At 43.4% G+C, this 19,534-nt stretch overlaps 1 protein-coding gene across 2 annotated transcripts in view; it reads right to left on the bottom strand.

The window, feature by feature from the left end:
* Positions 1-2,213: 2,213 nt before the first annotated feature.
* The window catches only part of LOC140741571 (gasdermin-A3-like), a 32,013-nt gene continuing 14,692 nt past the window's right edge, over positions 2,214-19,534 (bottom strand). For both annotated transcript variants that reach the window (XM_073071874.1, XM_073071875.1), the window contains 4 exons: positions 17,019-17,164; positions 15,655-15,853; positions 3,304-3,377; positions 2,214-3,180 (listed from right to left, as the gene is read on the bottom strand). In XM_073071874.1, the coding sequence (XP_072927975.1) occupies positions 2,929-3,180; positions 3,304-3,377; positions 15,655-15,853; positions 17,019-17,164 (671 nt within the window). In that variant the 3' untranslated portion in view covers positions 2,214-2,928. The remainder of the gene's footprint in view (positions 3,181-3,303; positions 3,378-15,654; positions 15,854-17,018; positions 17,165-19,534) is intronic.

Here is a 19,534-nt window from a genome sequence, read left to right as displayed (position 1 = left end):
TCTTTGATAGGTACATGGAGCTTAGACAAATAGAGGTCTATGCAGTAGGGAAATTCTAGGCAATTTCTCAAGTATGTTACATGGTTGGCACAACATTGTGGGCTGAAGGGCCTGTAGTGTGCTGTAGATTTCTATGTTTTATGTAATACTGAGGCTTTATAACAGCATTGGTCAGTCAGTCTTTGCATTAGTGTGAACAGTTTTGGGCCGCTTATCTAAGAAAGGATGGGCTGGCATTGGAGAGTTTTCAGAGACAAGAATGATCACAGGAATGAAATAGATAACATGTGAGGAGCTTTCGATGGCCCTGGGCCTGTACTCGCTGCAGCTGAGAAGGATGGTGGTTGGGTGGGTTCTCATTGAGACCTATCAAATATTGAAAGGCCTAGATAGTGCACATGGAGAGGACGTTTCGTATAGTGGGTGTGTCTAAGACCAGAGGGCACAGACTCAGAATACCAGAGATTGTGAACCTTTGGACCGTTCAGATTTCTTAATAGATAATAATAATTATTATTATTTATAACATTGTATTATGATATTATAAATAACATTATTATATAACCAATATTATTTTTATTTCCAGTGTTTTCTTTTGCACATTGTTGTTTGTCAGTTTTTATTTACTTTTAGTTTCTTTGTAAAATTCTATTGTATTTCTTTTTTCCTGTAAATGCCTGCAAGAACATGAATCTCAAGTTAATATATACAGACTTCGATAATAAATTTACTTTGAACTTCAAACTTCCTTTCATCTCATATGCTTCAATCACCTGTGCTTCTCCAAGACTTGCAAATTTCCTGAATTGAATTGACTGTATTTCTTACATCCTTCACAGAGATGAGGAGTAAAAATCTCTACGTTACGTCTCTGTCTAAATGCAAACATAGAGATACACTCAGATCTGCATGAGTTAATCAGTTTGACGGCCTGGTGGAAGGAGCAGTTCAGGAGCCTGTTGGTCATGGCTTTTATGCTGCGGTACTGTTTCCCGGATGGTATAGATTGTGGTTAGGGTGACTTGGGTCCCCAATGATCTTATGGGCCCTTTTTACACACCCGTCTTTGTAAATGTCCTAAATCATAGGAAGTTCACAACTGCAAATACGCTGGGCTATCCGCACCACTCTCTGCAGAGTCCTGCAATTGAGGGAAGTACAGTTCCCATACCAGGCAGTGATGCAGCCAGTCAGGATGCTCTCAATTGTGCCCGTGTAGAAATTGTTGTATAAAATGTTTATTAAAAGTTACTAAATACTAATAAAATAATATCTGATAATTCAGAAAGGCTACTTATGCAACACCAGCAAAGTCCCAAAAGAGCCAGATTGATGGAGGTTATTTTGTAGTGTGATCACTTGACCTGAATGTGAGGGTTGTCTGTTTGTGGGTCTTTAAGTGGCTGCAGCGACTGACCTTGTCAGGAAATGTAGAGGAGGCTTGTCCCAAAAGCAGAGCCATGAAGACTATTCAGCAGTAAATGGTACTTTACTAATAAACTGCAAAATAACAAGCCACAAGGGGCTACAAAACTAGAGAGAACAGATAATTAACATGATAAACAACAAGGTAACCAAAGGCTAGGAGCAACTGGTTGAGGATCGCTGTTCAATGGGTGAACAAAAGGCTGTGGATGAGAGCTGGGTTTAAATAGGCTGCAGGTGAGAAGTTGCAAACAAATGGTAGGCGACTCCTATTGGAGACTGGAAGGTGCCTGCCTGTGTAGACCTGAGAGTTCTGGGATGTTTGAATGGATTCCCTCAAAGGAGGACGCCTGTGTGTGACTTTGTTTAACGTGGAGAGGTTGATGCACAGGAAGCTACCACACGGTCCTTGACAGATCAGGGTCAGGGTCCAGTGGCATGGAATTCAAGACAAGTGGGGACCCTTCACTGCCATTGTGCTGTGTAATCATCTTCCGCCAGCTCCACTGTTGAGGTCTTGGTTCGATTGCTATTTATCTGGAACCTCCCTCTTGATCTTATTGCCACAACTGAACTTACCAGGAGCTAAACACCAGATGACATCGCTCTAGGGATGGCAGGAACTCACAACCCTCTCTGCCATGAAGATGATCCTAGGAGGAGAAAGCTTTATTCTTCTTCAAATACACAAAGAGAGACCTCAGGAGAAAGTTGTTGTTGAGGTCTGTAAAGGAATGCCAAGCAGGTTTTGACCATTCAAATCAATAAGTGAGAAGAAACACTTCAAAGTTGCTACAGGTATTTTATTAGAGTATAGTAAGTGAAACGAAAAAAATAGAAACACAGAGACAGATAAAACACTAGGTTTAAAACAAGGTGTAAAACAGTTGATAAAAGAACAAGTTCCATACCTTTCTACCAAGTGATGCAAAGGATTAACAAAATAACAAGTCTAAAACAGAGTACAGGATAATTGATATGATAGCAAATCTCAAAACCTTCTGCTTATCAAGGACTCCAATTTAAATATCCTTGGCGCTCATCGCAATTCCAGTCCGAGAACAGAAGTCCAATCAGCTAGATCATTGTTCATATTTACTGTATATTACTGTTTGTTTTTTAATCTCCCCATACAGTCTACTATTCTAAAACAATTTCTTAATGATAGATAGGGAGGATTTTACATTTCCATTGAACAAGTCTGACTTGTTTCTGAAAATATAGTCAGTCAAAACTATGCAAACCGAGAAAGAAAACAAGTTCCTTAAGAGCTTGCTCCATATACTTCAAGGCCTCATTGACCTCATGAAACAAGACCTTATGTTTTAAATTTCTTTCTAACTAATAGGCTTGCTCATTATAAGTATCGTGAGCAGAAAACTCTATTCCAAGTGAAAAGATCTGTTTTTAACCCTCTCATTACAAGGTCACAGAAAAATGAAAGGAAGAGGGAAAATGTCGGGAAAGGACCATGCAAATAGGTGTAGATCATATCATAATTGTTTAGGCAGATAAAATACAGAGAGCAGACAAAGCAGCAAAGAGGGGAAGTACGCTTTGCTGTCTACGGCCATCAATGCGTGAAACTGAAGAGCTTTCCCTATCCATCTGAAATCCATAACCATCCAAAATCCTCTGGGTTATCTCCATTTCCTCGTCTGTCAGCTGAGCTATCAGAGTCTTCTCCGGATCCTCCGCACCTTCTGCCAGCAGACATCTTTGCTCCAGGCACCATTCATCATCAATTATTTTCACCTGGAGAACCAATTAGAGTCAAAGTGTTATAAAATCCTTACAGTCCAGGAAGCCTTTACTTGAAATTTTATTTCTTATTTCTTTATTTATTTCTTTACATGCTTTATGGAATTTAATTCTTACCAGATCTCGTTGTTTCGATATAATCTTGGCCTCAACACAGTGCGCCAACAGAATTAAAGTTTCAGGATCTATTTCTGAGAAGGAAGCAGAAATTAGAGGTGGCATGGTCGTGTGCTGGTTAGCATAACACTTTACAGCACCAGTGATCAGGGTTCAATTCCCACCGCCGTCTGTAAGGGGTTGGTGAACTCCCTTGTGACTGCACGGGGCATCCACAAGACATAGGAGCTGAATTACACCATTCAGCCCATCAAGTCTGCTCCACCACTCCATCATGGCTGATTTATTATCTCTCTCAACACCCTTTTCCACCTTCTCCCTGTAACCTTTGACGGCCTTACTAATCAAATACCTATCAACTTCCACTTTAAATATACCCATGGACTGGCCTCCACAGCTGTCTGTGACAATGAATTCCACAGCTTCTCCACCCTCTGGCTGAATAAATTTCTCCTGATCTCTGTTCTAAGTGGATGTCCCTCTATTCTGAGGCTGTGCCCTCTGGTCCTAGACTCCCCCACTGTAGGAAACATCCTCTCCATATCCATTCTATCCAGACCTTTCAATGTTTGATAGGTTTCAATCAGATCCCCCCACCACCATTCTTCTAAACTCCAGCAAGTACTGGCACAGACCCATCAAACGCTCCTCATACATTAATCCTATCATTTCCAGAATCCTTCTCATGAACCTCCTCTGGACCCTCTCCAATGCTAGAACATATTTTCTTAGATAATGAGCCTTCTTTGAGAAGAAGTGCGGCGGCGGCCATTTTCAAATTGCTTCTCAGATCGGAGTTCTGAGAGGCGGAACTGCGCAGGCGCGTGAAGGAGGCCTGGGAAGGAGGGAAGATATAAAAAGAACGCAGCCTTAAGCAGCGGGCAGCTTCGTTTGCGGGCAGCGGAGTGAGTCGGGAGCAGAGTGTAGGGCTTGGGCTCAGAGGGCTTAGGCGGAAGAGGGCACAGTAGGCTTATCTTTTAGTTCTTGTTATTTTCAGTTATTCGGGAAGTATGAGTGTGAGGGCAGCTTGTTGTTCTCGGTGTCGGATGTGGGAGATTCTGGAGTCTCCGAGCCTCCCGGACGTCCACATCTGCGCCAGGTGCGCCGAACTGCAGCTCCTGAGGGACCGAATTAGGGAACTGGAGCTGCAGCTCGATGACCTTCGCCTGGTCAGGGAGAGTGAGGAGGTGATAGAGAGGAGTTACAGGCAGGTGGTCACTCCGGGGCCACGGGAGGCAGATAGGTGGGTCACGGTCAGGAAGGGGAAGGGGCAGGTACTAGAGAGTACCCCAGTGGCTGTACCCCTTGACAATAAGTACTCATGTTTGAGTACTGTTGGGGGGGACAGCCTACCTGGAGGAAGTGACAGTGGCCGGGCCTCCGGCACAGAGGACGGCCCTGTAGCTCAGAAGGGTAGGGATAGAAGAAAGAGGACCATAGTAATAGGGGACTCGATAGTCAGGGGTTCAGACAGGCGGTTCTGTGGAGGTGATCGGGAGTCCCGGATGGTAGTTTGCCTCCCTGGTGCCAGGGTCCGGGACGTTTCTGATCGCGTCCAAGATATCCTGAAGTGGGAGGGTGAGGAGCCAGAGGTCGTGGTACATGTAGGTACCAATGACATAGGTAGGAAAGGGGAAGAGGTCCTGAAACGAGAGTATAGGGAGTTAGGAAGGCAGTTAAGAAGAAGGACCGCAAAGGTAGTAATCTCGGGATTACTGCCTGTGCCACGCGACAGTGAGAGTAGGAATGGAATTAGGTGGAGGATGAATGAGTGGTTGAGGGATTGGAGCAGGGGGCAGGGATTCAAGTTTCTGGATCATTGGGACCTCTTCTGGGGCAGGCGTGACCTGTTCAAGAAGGACGGGTTACACTTGAATCCTGGGGGGACCAATATCCTAGCGGGGAGGTTTGCTAGGGCTACGGGGCAGACTTTAAACTAGTAAGATGGGGGGGCGGAAATCAATTTGAGGAAACTATGGGAGAGGAGGTTAGTTCACCAGTAGAGCAAGTAAGTAGACCGTGTGTGAGGGAGGACAGGCAGGTGATGGAGGAGGGATGCGCTCAGCCCGAAGTTGTAGGGGAGAAGAAAGAAAAGGATAATAAATTTGAATGCATTGCTAGGGATGAAAAGAGAGGAGGAGGTGGAGAGTATCTTAAATGTATCTATTTTAATGCTAGGAGCATTGTAAGAAAGGTGGATGAGCTTAAAGTGTGGATTGATACCTGGAATTATGATGTTGTAGCTATTAGTGAAACATGGTTGCAGGAAGGGTGTGATTGGCAACTAAATATTCCTGGATTTAGTTGCTTCAGGTGTGATAGAGTAGGAGGGGCCAGAGGAGGAGGTGTTGCATTGCTTGTCCGAGAAAATCTTATGGCGGTGCTTTGGAAGGATAGATTACAGAGCTCCTCTAGGGAGGCTATTTGGGTGGAATTGAGGAATGGGAAAGGTGTAGTAACACTGATAGGAGTGTATTATAGGCCACCTAATGGGGAGCGTGAGTTGGAAGAGCAAATGTGTAAGGAGATAGCAGATATTTGTAGTAAACACAAGGTGGTGATTGTGGGAGATTTTAATTTTCCACACATAGATTGGGAAGCTCATTCTGTAAAAGGGCTGGATGGTTTAGAGTTTGTGAAATGTGTGCAGGATAGCTTTTTGCAACAATACATAGAAGTACCGACTAGAGATGGGGCAGTGTTGGATCTCCTGTTAGGGAATGCGATAGGTCAGCTGACAGATGTATGTGTTGGGGAGCACTTCGGGTCCAGTGATCACAATAGCATTAGCTTCAATATAATTATGGAGAAGGACAGGACTGGACCTAGAGTTGAGATTTTTGATTGGAGAAAGGCTAACTTTGAGGAGATGCGCAGGGATTTAGAGAGAGTGGAATGGGTCAAGTTGTTTTATGGGAAGGATGTAATAGAGAAATGGAGGTCATTTAAGGGTGAAATTATGAGGGTACAGAATCTTTATGTTCCTGTTCGGTTGAAAGGAAAGGTTAAAGGTTTGAAAGCGCCATGGTTTTCAAGGGATATTAGAAACTTGGTTCGAAAAAAGAGGGATGTCTACAATAGATATAGGCAGCATGGAGTAAAGGAATTGCTCGAGGAATATAAAGAATGTAAAAGGAAACTTAAGAAAGAGATTAGAAAAGCTAAAAGAAGTTACGAGTTTGGTTTGGCAAATAAGGTGGAAGTAAATCCGAAAGGCTTCTACAGTTATATTAAAAGCAAGAGGATAGTGAGGGATAAAATTGGTCCCTTAGAGAATCAGGGTGGTCAGCTATGTGTGGAGCCGAGGGAGATGGGAGAGATTTTGAACGATTTCTTCTCTTCGGTATTCACTAAGGAGAAGGATATTGAATGGTGTAAGGTGTGGGAAACAAGTAAGGAAGTTATGGAACCTATGACAATTAAAGAGGTGGAAGTACTGGCGCTTTTAAGAAATTTAAAAGTGGATAAATCTCCGGGTCCTGACCGGATATTCCCCAGGACCTTGAGGGAAGTTTGTGTAGAGATAGCAGGAGCTCTGACGGAGATCTTTCAGATGTCATTAGAAACAGGGATTGTGCCGGAGGATTGGCGTATTGCTCATGTGGTTCCATTGTTTAAAAAGGGTTCTAGAAGTAAGCCTGGCAATTATAGACCTGTCAGTTTGACATCAGTGGTGGGTAAATTAATGGAAAGTATTCTTAGAGATAGTATTTATAATTATCTGGATAGACAGGATCTGATTAGGAGTAGCCAGCATGGATTTGTGCGTGGAAGGTCATGTTTGACAAACCTTATTGAATTTTTTGAAGTAGTTACGAGGAATGTTGACGAGGGTAAGGCAGTGGATGTAGTCTATATGGACTTCAGCAAGGCCTTTGACAAAGTTCCACATGGAAGGTTAGTTAAGAAGGTTCAGTCGTTAGGTATTAATGCTGGAGTAATAAAATGGATTCAACAGTGGCTAGATGGGAGATGCCAGAGAGTAGTGGTGGATAATTGTTTATCGGGATGGAGGCCGGTGACTAGCGGGGTGCCTCAGGGATCTGTTTTGGGCCCAATGTTGTTTGTAATATACATAAATGATCTGGATGATGGGGTGGTAAATTGGATTAGTAAGTATGCTGATGATACTAAGGTAGGAGGTGTTGTGGATAATGAGGTGGGTTTTCAAAGCTTGCAGGGAGATTTATGCCGGTTAGAAGAATGGGCTGAACGTTGGCAGATGGAGTTTAATGCTGAGAAGTGTGAGGTTCTACATTTTGGCAGGAATAATCCAAATAGAACATACAGGGTAAATGGTAGGGCATTGAGGAATGCAGTGGAACAGAGAGATCTAGGAATAACAGTGCATAGTTCCCTGAAGGTGGAGTCTCATGTAGATAGGGTGGTGAAGAAGGCTTTTGGAACGCTGGCCTTTATAAATCAGAGCATTGAGTACAGAAGTTGGGATGTAATGTTAAAATTGTACAAGGCATTGGTAAGGCCAAATTTGGAATATTGTGTACAGTTCTGGTCACCGAATTATAGGAAAGATATCAATAAATTAGAGAGAGTGCAGAGACGATTTACTAGGATGTTACCTGGGTTTCAGCACTTAAGTTACAGAGAAAGGTTGAACAAGTTAGGTCTCTATTCATTGGAGCGTAGAAGGTTGAGGGGGGATTTGATCGAGGTATTTAAAATGTTGAGAGGGATAGATAGAGTTGACGTGAATAGGCTGTTTCCATTGAGAGTAGGGGAGATTCAAACGAGAGGACATGATTTGAGAGTTAGGGGGCAAAAGTTTAAGGGAAACACGAGGGGGTATTTCTTTACTCAGAGAGTGATAGCTGTGTGGAATGAGCTTCCTGTAGAAGTAGTAGAGGCCAGTTCAGTTGTGTCATTTAAGGTAAAATTGGATAGGTATATGGATAGGAAAGGAGTGGAGGATTATGGGCTGAGTGCGGGTAGGTGGGACTAGGTGAGATTAAGAGTTCGGCACGGACTAGGAGGGCCAGAATGGCCTGTTTCCGTGCTGTGATTGTTATATGGTTATATGGTTATATAACTGCTCACAATATTTCAACTACAATCTGACCAAGGCCTTATACAGCCTCAGCATTGCATTCTTGCACTTATATTCTAGTCCTCTCGAAGTGATTGCTAACATTGCAATAGCTTTCTTTACCACTGATGCAAACTGCAAGTTAACCTTGAAGGAATCCTGCACGAGGACTCCCAAGTCCCTTTGCACATCTGATTTTTGAGTTTTCTCCCCTTTTAGAAAATAGCCTACACCTTTATTCTTTGCACCAAAGTGCATGACCATACACTTCCCTGCACTAGATTCCATCTGCCACTTCTTTGCCCATTCTCACATCTGAATTAAGTCCTTCTAATGACTGCCTGCTTCCTAAACAATACCTGTCCCTCCACCTATCTTAATATCATCCACAAACTTGGACACAAAGTCATCAATTCCATCATCCAAATCATTGACATGTTACATGAAGTGAGAAGGTCCCAACACCAACCCCAGTGAAGCATTATTTGTCATCGGAACCCCTTTAGCCCCACTCTTTGCCTCCTCCCAGTCAGTCAATCTTCTGTCCAAGCTAGTACCTTTCCTGTAATACCATGGGCTCCTATCTTGTTAAGCAGCATCATGTGTAGCACCTTGTCAAAGGCCTTCTGAAAATCCAAGTACACAACATCCACTGACTCTCCTTTGTCTATCCTGCCTGTTAATTCCTCAAAGGATCCCCACAGATTTATCAAGCAAGATTTCCCCTGAAGGAAACCAAGCCGACTTCGGCCTATTTTATCATGTGCCTCCAAGTAATCCAAAACCTCTTCCTTAATAATGAACTCCAACATCTTCCAAACCACTGAAAACAGCTAACTGGCCCATAATTTCCTTTTTTTTTTGCCACCCTCCACTCTTAAAGCATGGAGTGACACTTCCAAGTTTTCCATTCTACCGGAACCATTCCAGAATGTAGGGATTCTTGAAAGATCATTACTGATGCTTCCACAATCTCTTCAGGTGTCGTCCCTCTGGTCCAGTTGACATATTTACCTTCAGACCTTTCAGTTTCCCAAGAACCTTCTTCTTAGTAACAACTACACTCACTTTGCCCCTGACTCCCTCTAATTTCTGGCATGTTGCTGGTGCCTTCCACAGTGAAGACTGATGCAATATACTCATTAAGTTCATCTGTCATTTCTTTGTCCCCCATTACTACCTCTCTAGCATCATTTTTCAGCATTTCAATATCCAGTCTGACCTCTCTTTTACTTTTTATGTATCTGAAAATTCTTTTGGTATCCTCTTTTATATTGTGGCAAGCATTTGGTCCATGACAACAGATGAGGAAGCTCATTTAGCTCAACAACCATTTTTATTAGATTAGATTGGATTCAACTTTGTTGTCATTGTGCCGAGTACAGAATCAAAGTCAATGAAATGCAGTTAGCATCTAACCAGAAATGCAAAGAATACTGTTACTTAAAAAATAACTGTGCATAAAAAATAAGTACTACAGCACACAAATATAAACATACTGAGACAGTACAATATGGGTGCGATACTGCTTAGCGCTGTGATGTGAGGTTCAGCAGGGTCACAGCCTCAGGGAAGAAGCTCTTCCTGTGTCTGCTGGTGCGGGAGCAGAGGCTCCTGTTGCGCCTACCAGATGGGAGGAGAGTAAAAAGTCCATGGTTAGGGTGAGATGCATCCTTGATAATGCTTTTCGCCCTGCCCAAGCAGCATTTATGGTAGATGTTCTCAATGGCAGGCAGTTGAGTGCCGATAATCCGCTGGGCAGTTTTCACGACACGCTGGAGTGCTTTGCGGTCCGATACGGGACAATTGCCATAACACACTGAGATGCAGTTGGTGAGTATGCTCTCAATGGTACAGCGGTAAAAGTTCATCAGGCTCCTGGGACAGAAATGAGCTTTCTTGATGCTCCGCAGGAAATAAAGGCACTGTTGTGCCTTTTTGATCAGGATGGAGTTCAGGGACCAGGTGAGATCCTCGAAAATGTGGACACCAAGGAATTTGAAGCTTGATACATGCTCCACTACAGCTCCATTGATGTAGATGGGGACATGAGTGTGGCTCCTAGCATGCCTAAAGTCCACAATGATCTCCTTGGTCTTCTGGGTGTTAAGGGCCAGGCTGTTGTCAGCACACCACGCGGCCAGGTGCTGGACCTCATCCCTGTAGGCCGTCTTATCTTCCCCTCTGATCAGGCCAACCACCGTGGTGTCGTCTACGAACTTGATTATGGAGTTAGAACCATGTACAGAAATGCAGTCATAGGCGAAAAGGGAGTACAGAAGAGGGCTCAGCACACAGCCTTGAGGCATGTCGGTGTTCAGAGTGAGAGTGGAGGAGGAGAGGTTGTCTAACTTAACAGATTGGGGTCTGTTAGTCAGTAAGTCCAAGGTCCAATTGCAGAGGGCTGAGCTGACAATAAGCTGGCGAAGTTTGGTGATCAACTTGGAGGGGATCACAGTATTGAATGCCGAACTAAAGCCAATGAACAGCATTCTGACGTAAGAGTTGGGGCTGTCCAGGTGGGTCAGGGCAGAATGAAGTGCGTCCTCTGTTGACCTGGTGCAATAGGCAAATTGATGGGGGTCCAGGGTAGTGGGCAGACAGGATTTCAGATGTGATAAAACCAGTCTCTCATCACTTTGCAATGATGGGGGTGAGTGCAACTGGGCGTCATTCAGGCCCGTGGCAGTGGAATGCTTCACGATGGTGCCAATCTTGTAGCTTGTGGGGACAACTGCCTGGGCCAGGGACAGATTGAAAATGTCCATGAAGACCCCGGCCAACTGCCCTGCACAGACTCTGAGCACATGACCGGGTATTCCATCTGGACCAGCTGCCTTCTGTATATTCACCCTGCTCAGGATAGCGCAAACATCGGAGGTGGAAAGTGAGAGAGACAGTTCACCAGGTGGGAGATCCGCTTTGAGGGTGACCTCTTTGTTCTCACGGTCAAAGCAAGCGTAGAAGTAATTGAGATCATCAGGGAGGGAAGCAGAGCTGGAAGGGGGCACAGTACTAGGTGGTCTGAAGTCTGTAATAATCTGTATGCCATGCCACATGCGCCGGGGGTCCAAGGAGTTGAAATGCTCCTCGGTTCTCTGTTTGTCTGTGTGCTTAGCCTGAGAGATTCCCCTCCTCAGGTTGGCCCTGGCTGAGACCTGAAGGCTGAATCTCTGGCTTTGAACAAGAGGCGACCCTCTCTGTTCATCCATGGTTTCTGGTTGGTGAAAACTTTTATTTGTTTTTGTGATGTCACTCTATCTACACACTTGTTGATGTGCTCAAGGACAGAGTTGGTATATGTCAATAAGTCAAACAGCAAACAAACAGGGTGTTATGACCCAGGGAGAGAACAGCTCAGTCTCATACAGACAGGAGAAGTGATTATCACACACCCCGGGTACAATCAGGGTGACCCCCAAACACATATGTTAATAACTGTGTAACCCAAGCTAAAATGTAACAATAAATGAACTTGTACATACCACCATAATCTCACAAAAGCATTTTAACACAAGAACAATAAATAGCAGTGGTCATTAGGAATGCTGGGACGGGCTATCAACAAACACCCAGCCCCCGCCACCCGAGAGTCACAATATGATCTCTCTTTATGGCTTTTCCGTTGCCTACAGTTGATTTTTAACGGGTTAACAATCCACTAACTTCCCACTAATTTTTTGCTATATAATATGCCCTCTCTTTTCCTGTTATACTGTCTTTGACATCCCTTGTCAGCCATGTTTGCCTCATCCACCCTTTTAGAATACAATTTCTTCTTTGGGATATATCTTTCCAGTGCCTTCCAAATTTCCCCCAGAAACTCCAGCCACTGCTGTTCTGCCATCATCCCTGCTAGTGTTTCCTTCCATTCAACTCCTTCTCAAACTGCATGGTGAATCCTATCATATTATGATCGCTGTCTCTTAAAGGTTCCTTTACCATAAGCTCCTTAATCAAATCTGCTTCTTTGCACAACACTGAATCCAGAATTGCCGTTCCCCTGGTGGGTTCAACCACAAGCTGCTCTAAAAAGCCATTCATGGACATTCAACAAATTCCCTCTCTAGGGATCCAGCACCAACCTGATTTTTGCTATCTACCTGCATATTGACATTCATTGAGACTATCGTACCATTGCCTTTTTACATATCTCTTCTATTTCTCATTGAAATTCATATCTCTAATCCTGTTCAGGGGCCTGTAAATAACTCCCATCAGGGTCTTTTTAATCTTTCTTAACTCCACTCACAACGATTCTACATCTTCCATTCCTATGTCACCTCATTCTAATGATTTGATTTCAACTTTTACCAATAGAGCCATTCACTCCCTCTGCCTACCTGCCTGTCCTTTTGATACAATGTACATCCTTGGATCTTCAGCTCCCAGCTATAATCTTCTTTCAGCCACAACTCAGTGATGCCCACAACACCATACCTGCCAATCTCCAACTGTACCACAAGGTCATCTATCTTATTCCATATACTGCATGCATTGAAATATGACACCTTCAGTCCTGTGTTCATCACTCTTTTGCATTTTGGCCCATGTTACACATCAACTCTTCTCACTAATTGCAATTTTGCTCTATCATTTGCTTATCATTCCTCACAGTCCCGTTCCTTCTGCCAACTTTGTTTAAACCCTCCTCAACAGCAAACTTGCTCACTAGGATATTGGTCCCCCTTGGGTTCAGGTGTAACCCGTCCTTTCTGTACATGTCATACCTTCCCCAGAAGAGATCCCAAAGATCCAGAAATCTGAAACATTGCCCCGTGAACCACTTCCTCAGCCACTCAATCACCTGTACCATTATCCTATTCTTGCCCTAACTAGCACGTGGTACTGGGAGTAATCCAGAGATCACTATCTTGGAGGTCCCGTTCTTCAGCCACAGGGGAATCTTGTCCTAACTCCTATCTCCCCTTACTTTTCCTGGTTGTTACCCACCTACTATCTGAAGCCTGCACTCTGGGTGTAACCACCTCAGTAAAAGTCTCATCAGTCAGGTTCTCAGCCTCCCGGTAGTCTTGTGTACGTCTAGCTCCAGCTCCAGTTCCAGTTCCTTGACTTTGTCAATCCTGAGCTGAAGTTGGGTGTACTTCTTACAGATCTGGTCATTAGGGAGACCATTATCTACCCTACAATCCCACATTTTACAGGAAGAGCATTCCGCTTTCCTCCGGGAGCACTAGTTTGCTTCCACGTTTCAAAGTTTTACAGGTTGGTTAGTTAATTGATCAAGTGGGAATAATTGGGTTGCGAATGCTCATTGGGGATGAAAGGGCCTGTAACTGTGCGGTATCTCTAAATTTTAAAAAAAATTACAATTCAGACTGCCCTACAATGTAGTATCCCTCTCCTCTCAAGGAGAATTCCTCAAATTCAGGCCATTCTACCAACTCTTTTCTGCACCACAATGGTTTTCACATAAAGTGTAATGACCAACATCAGAGGCAACTCTTGGATTAAAATTGAGCTGGTACTTATAGAGATTTGCCTTGAATTCCTTACACCAAAATTCACTCTTAATATTTCTATTTTCTGTGTCCAATATTAAAGCTCTGGATCCAATTTCCTTTTCAATCACTTACTCAATATATCCCATTGGCAAACACACACACACCTTCTGTCAATGGTCAGGAACAGGAAGAGGACACAAATGCAAAGATTCACAACCATCCAAGCAAAGAAATCTCTTCTCATATGTCCTGAATGACTAATATTTTATCCGGAGACTGTGACCCTCATGCCAGGGAAAACAATGATCCAGCCAAGCCCCAGAAGCATCTTCTCCGTTTCAAAGAGATGCCCTCCCATTCCCCTAAACTCCAGAGTATAGTCTCTGTCGCCTTAATCCTATGAACACCTCATCAAACGGATGATATCCTGTCCTGGGTTTGCACAACAGAGTGTTTATTATGCTCTGCCAATGAATCGTGTTGCAATTCACTCCAGGTCAGGTGGAGATCTCCTGGTACAATATGGAAATCCCTCTCTGACATTGCACACTGAGAGGTTTAGGTCTATAATAATGCTGTGACACTGCACCACAAGACAAATGAAACAGTGGAGTCAGTAATCTGTCCGTAATTGGAATAGACATCCCATATTTACACAGCCAATTTTCCAGTTTCCCTGCTATGTCCATTTCCCGGGCTTACTAACATTTGACGAGGGGATTCAAAGAGACAAGAGGTTCTGCAGATGCTGGAAATCCAGAGAAACACACAAAATGTTGGAGGAACTCAGCAGGTCAGGAATGAGTAGTTGACATTTCTGGCCAAGACCCTTCATCAGGTATCGGCCCCATTTAGGGATATGTATTCAAACACCAGGAAATGTCGACGATTTTACCAGTCTATACGGAATGATTGTTTCTGCGACGCTGCACTCCCTCGCATCAGATATCAGATACTATGTACCCATGATACTCCTGCAAGTCAGTTTTTCATTGCACCTGTACAGACATGTACTTACGCATGTGACAATAAGCTTGACTTAGACATTTTTTTGGATATACCGCAGGGTAAGAGGATGTTCCGGGCCAATGAGCCTGCACAGCCCAGTTACACCCATGTGACCTCTGGTTATGGTACAAATCAATGCATAGGCAACTGTCAGCTATTTCACACTGCTACCATGTGCATTTCCATAGCACCTTAATAGCACCGATCCCCCAAGATAATTTACAGGTATGCTGTCAAAATGTATTGACATTTAGACAATGAGGAAATATTGGGACAAGTGAATATGTTCACGGAAGAGTTAAAGGACACCGAGAACATAGACTTCTGCAGCACAGTAACACACCCTTCAGCTTACCTTGTCTATGCTGACCTGATCTGCTGTACAGTTTAATCTGACCGTTACTGAACCATATCCCTCCATAAGACCATGAGACATCGGAGCAGATTAAGCTATTAAGATCCCCATCATTCTCACTCATTGCATCCTGTCGGTCGGCCAATCTTCTCTCCATGCTAGTATCTTTCCTGTAGTACCGTGGGCTCTTATCTTGCTAAGCAGCCTCATGTGCGGCACTTGTCAAAGACCTCCAAACCCCTCCCATCCAGATACCTATGCAAACTTATCTTAAAAGTTGCATTTGAACCCCCATCTACCACTTCCACTGGCAGCTCATTCCACACTTGCATCACTTGTCTTCAAAGGGTCCTCGAGGGAGATCAGTGAGGTAGTGAGGGGAGAGGTTTAAGGAGGGACTTTCAGAAATCAGTGCTGAGACTGCTGAAGGCAAGGGTTGATACTTTTGCTGAGTGGGATTAAATGACTTCAAAACTTACCATTGAGTGATTGGATGAGAAAGTTTACTGCCTGGATGATGCTGTTCTGATCCTGAGTTAAGGTGAGGGGCTGTCCAGGTGGGTCAGCCTTCTTAATTCCCAACAGATCCAGCATCTTCTCCACACTGGCTCTGCTCCTTTCCTCCATCAGATCCAGCACTTGAAGATCAGGTTGCAGACCTTCATGCATCTGCTCCAGCTGGAAACATGTGGCAAGGTCAGGACAAAGGAATAATTTCCAAGTGTTCTATTGATTACAGAAATGGAATTCATGCTAAGCAGTACAACATTTTCTCTTTTCTGATCTACACTCAGTGGCCATTTTATTAGGTACACCTGTGCGTCAATGCAGATATCTAAACAGCCAAACATGTGGCAGCAACTCAATGCATGCAGACATGGTCAAGCAATTCAGTTGTTGTTCAGACCAGACATCAGAATGGGGAAGAAATGTGATCTAAGCAACTTTGTCCATGGAATGATTGCTGATGTCACACAGGGTAATTTGAATATCTCAGAGATTCTGCATACACAACACGTCAAACCTTGACATGGATGGGCTACAGCAGCAGAAGACACGAACATACACTCAGTGGCCATTGTGTTACGTAGCGGAGGTATCTAATAAAGTAGCCACTTAGTGTACAATGCAGGGATCTAGTATATTCTTCTGAGCTGTTCTGTGGCTAAAAGTGAACACAAATTCCCATTCTGCATCAATGAAGTATCCCACTCTCACCATAGTTGTTCTTGTTAATACATCTGCTCTCTGCTAACGGCAAGAGGTCTATGTGATATTCATTTGGCCTTGTCATTTGTATGTGAGACAATCTGACACCGTTATTACCCACAGACCTTGTGCTGAGCAATAGAATGTTTTCCCTCTTCTGAGCTGTTAACAGCAAGGGGTCACCAGACACTCAGCTATCACCTATGGTTCCAAGTAGCTGTTTACATGCGACAGTGGCCACTCCCCGGTACACATTTTATTCCATATCTATGCTTATATATTTGGTATATAATTATTTATCTTTATTCTTTATAATTGTCAAACATTGCTGTTTTTTGTTGCATGTCACAGCCTGACCAACACACCGCAGCACATTCCTAATACATAAAAATGTGTATGGTGAATAAATTTGATTCTAATTCTTGATAAGCATAAAAATGTTTTGAGAAATAGTCTTGAAGTGTGGCCTCACTCACATTTGAGGATCTGTAGTGTCTTAAGAGATGTTGGTGTTGGTTTTAACGTCAATCAACAGTGCAGAGATTCAGTAAAGATTTAAGACCACATCCTGCATAGTTCCCATGCACAAAGCCAAGATCCCTTGCAATGTCGAGAGAAGGTGTCTGGTACAAACCATTGCATCAAGAACTGGGAGATTTTCACTGCTGCCGAGAGTTTCGAGGACCATGCTGAGGAGCGGCAGCCTCTGCTCTGCAGAGAGCTTTGTCAGCCCATCGACCGAAGAAGCAATCGTGCCTTTCTGGTCTGTAGCAACTATCACTGGTGAAACAAGATCATAACTGAGATTGAAAAGGCAGAATCTTTAATACAATTTTAAGCACTTTATTTTTTTTGCTAGTAATTTAATCCAAAAATCTAATATTCAGAGCAAAAGGAAAGGTAAATAATGTTCTGAGATGTTTCATCGATCGGAGAATCATACAGCACCGAAACAAACCCATTGGGCTCAGCCCATCTATGACAACTGTAACGCTTATCTACACTAACTCTACTTGCCTACATCAGGACCGAATCTCTCAAAATTCAAGATTCAGGATTGTTTATTGTCATTCTTCAGTACACGAGTGTAAAGGAAAATGAAATGATTGTTACTCCAGATCTGATGCAGCATAAAAAAAACACACAGTAAGCATTAAAACACAATAAATAAAAATATAAAATCAATCCTATAAAACACAATGTACAAACCCCATTTCCAGAAAAGTTGGGATATTTCCCAAAATGCAATGAAACCAAAAATCTGTGATATGTTAATTCACGTGAACACAGGAGTGAGATAGGTCAGCTGGTTGAGTGGTGTCACAACATTTGCACTCAATGTCCATAAGTCCAAGGAATGGATTGTGGACTTCAGGAAGGGAAAGTCGAGGGAACACACACCAGCCTCATTGAGGGATCAGAAGTGGAAAGGGTGAGCAGTTTCAAGTTCTTAGGTGTCAATGTATGTGAAGATCTATATTTGGGCCCAACATATTGATGCAATTACAAAGAAGAAATGACAGCAGTTATATTCCATTAGGAGCTTCAGGAGATTTTATAGGTCATGAAAGACTCTAGCAAATTTCTACAGATGTACCATGGACAGCATTCTAACTGGTTGCTCACTGTCTGCTCTGGAGGGGCCACTGCATAGGATCAGAAAAAGCTACAGAGGTTGCAAACTCAGGCAACTCTACCATGGGCACTAGCCTCCCCTGTATCCAGGACATCTTCAAAAGGCAATGCTACAAAAACTTACCCCACACATCTCCTTTGAACTTTCCCCTCTCATCTTAAATAAATACCTTCCAAAAGTTGACATTTCAACCCTGGGAAAAAGATACTAGCTGTCTACTCTGTCAGTGTCTCTCATAATTTTATAAACAGTTATCAAGTCTCCCCTCTGCCCATACCACTCCAGTGAAAACAACTGAAATTTCTTCAACCTTCCATGCTCTCTAATCCTGTAGACCTCTTCTGAACCCTCTCCACATCCTTCCTATAATGGAGTGACCAAAATTGATGCAGCCTCACCAGGGTTTTATAAAGCTGAAAAATAACTTCCTGACCTTTAAACTCAATCCCTGACTAAAGGCAAACATGATATATGCCTCCTTCACCACTCTGTCAACTTCTGAGGCCATTTTCAGAGAGCTAAAGACTTGGACCCCAAAGATCGCTCTGTACATCAATGCTATTAAGGGTCCTGCCACTAACTGTTTACTTCCCTTTGATTTTTGATCTCCCAAAGTGCAGAACCTCACACTTGCCTGGACTAAACTCCATCTGCCATTTCTCCACTCATATTTACAACTGATCTATATCCTACTGTATCTTCTGACAATCTTTAGCACCAGCCCCAACTACACCAATCTTTTAAAAGGTAAAACAAACACAACATCTAGCTGTAATTAGCACCACCCTGCTTCACTCCACTGCAATATGCAGGACCTATCCCCAATCATCTAATCTAGTTTTCTCCTAAATTAAAGGAATAGGATCACATGGAGATTTTTGGGAATGCCAATAACTGCTTTCCAGGATGCACAAAACATGGGAGCCCTGACGTATCAATCTGCCACACTGAGAAGTTTTGGATGTCACCAAACTTAAAGTGTGAAAGACAGACACAAAGTGAAATGCAGATACACTTAGAGTCATAATGCATGGAAACAGGCCCTTTGGCCCAACTAATGCATGCTGACCAGGATTACCAGCAATGGAAGTCCCACCTGCCCTCCTTTGGCCCGTATCTCTAAGCATCTCCAACGTGTCCAAGTGTAATTTTTAATGTTCTTAATATACCGGCCATAACCCCTTCCTCTAGCAGCTTATTCCAAGTGTGGAACAGCCTTGTGGGTGAAAGATTTGCCTGCAAGGTCCCTATTAAACCTCTTCCCTCTCACCTGAACTTGTGTGCATAGATCCTATTTATGCCCAATGTGATTTTAAACACCTCATTAATAAATGCATCTTTAAAGTGAATGAACAAGAGAAAATCTGCAGATGCTGGAAATCCAAGCAACACACACACAAAATGCTGGAGGAACTCAGCAGGACGGGCAACATCTGTGGAAAAGTGTACAGTCAATGTTTCAGGCCGAGACCCTTTGGCAGGACTGGAGAAAAAAAAATAAATGAGGAGTAGAG

The sequence above is a fragment of the Hemitrygon akajei genome, chromosome 18 (assembly GCF_048418815.1).
Source record: "Hemitrygon akajei chromosome 18, sHemAka1.3, whole genome shotgun sequence".
In the NCBI taxonomy this organism is placed as follows: domain Eukaryota; kingdom Metazoa; phylum Chordata; class Chondrichthyes; order Myliobatiformes; family Dasyatidae; genus Hemitrygon; species Hemitrygon akajei.
This window is presented reverse-complemented; position numbering and strand designations above follow the sequence as displayed.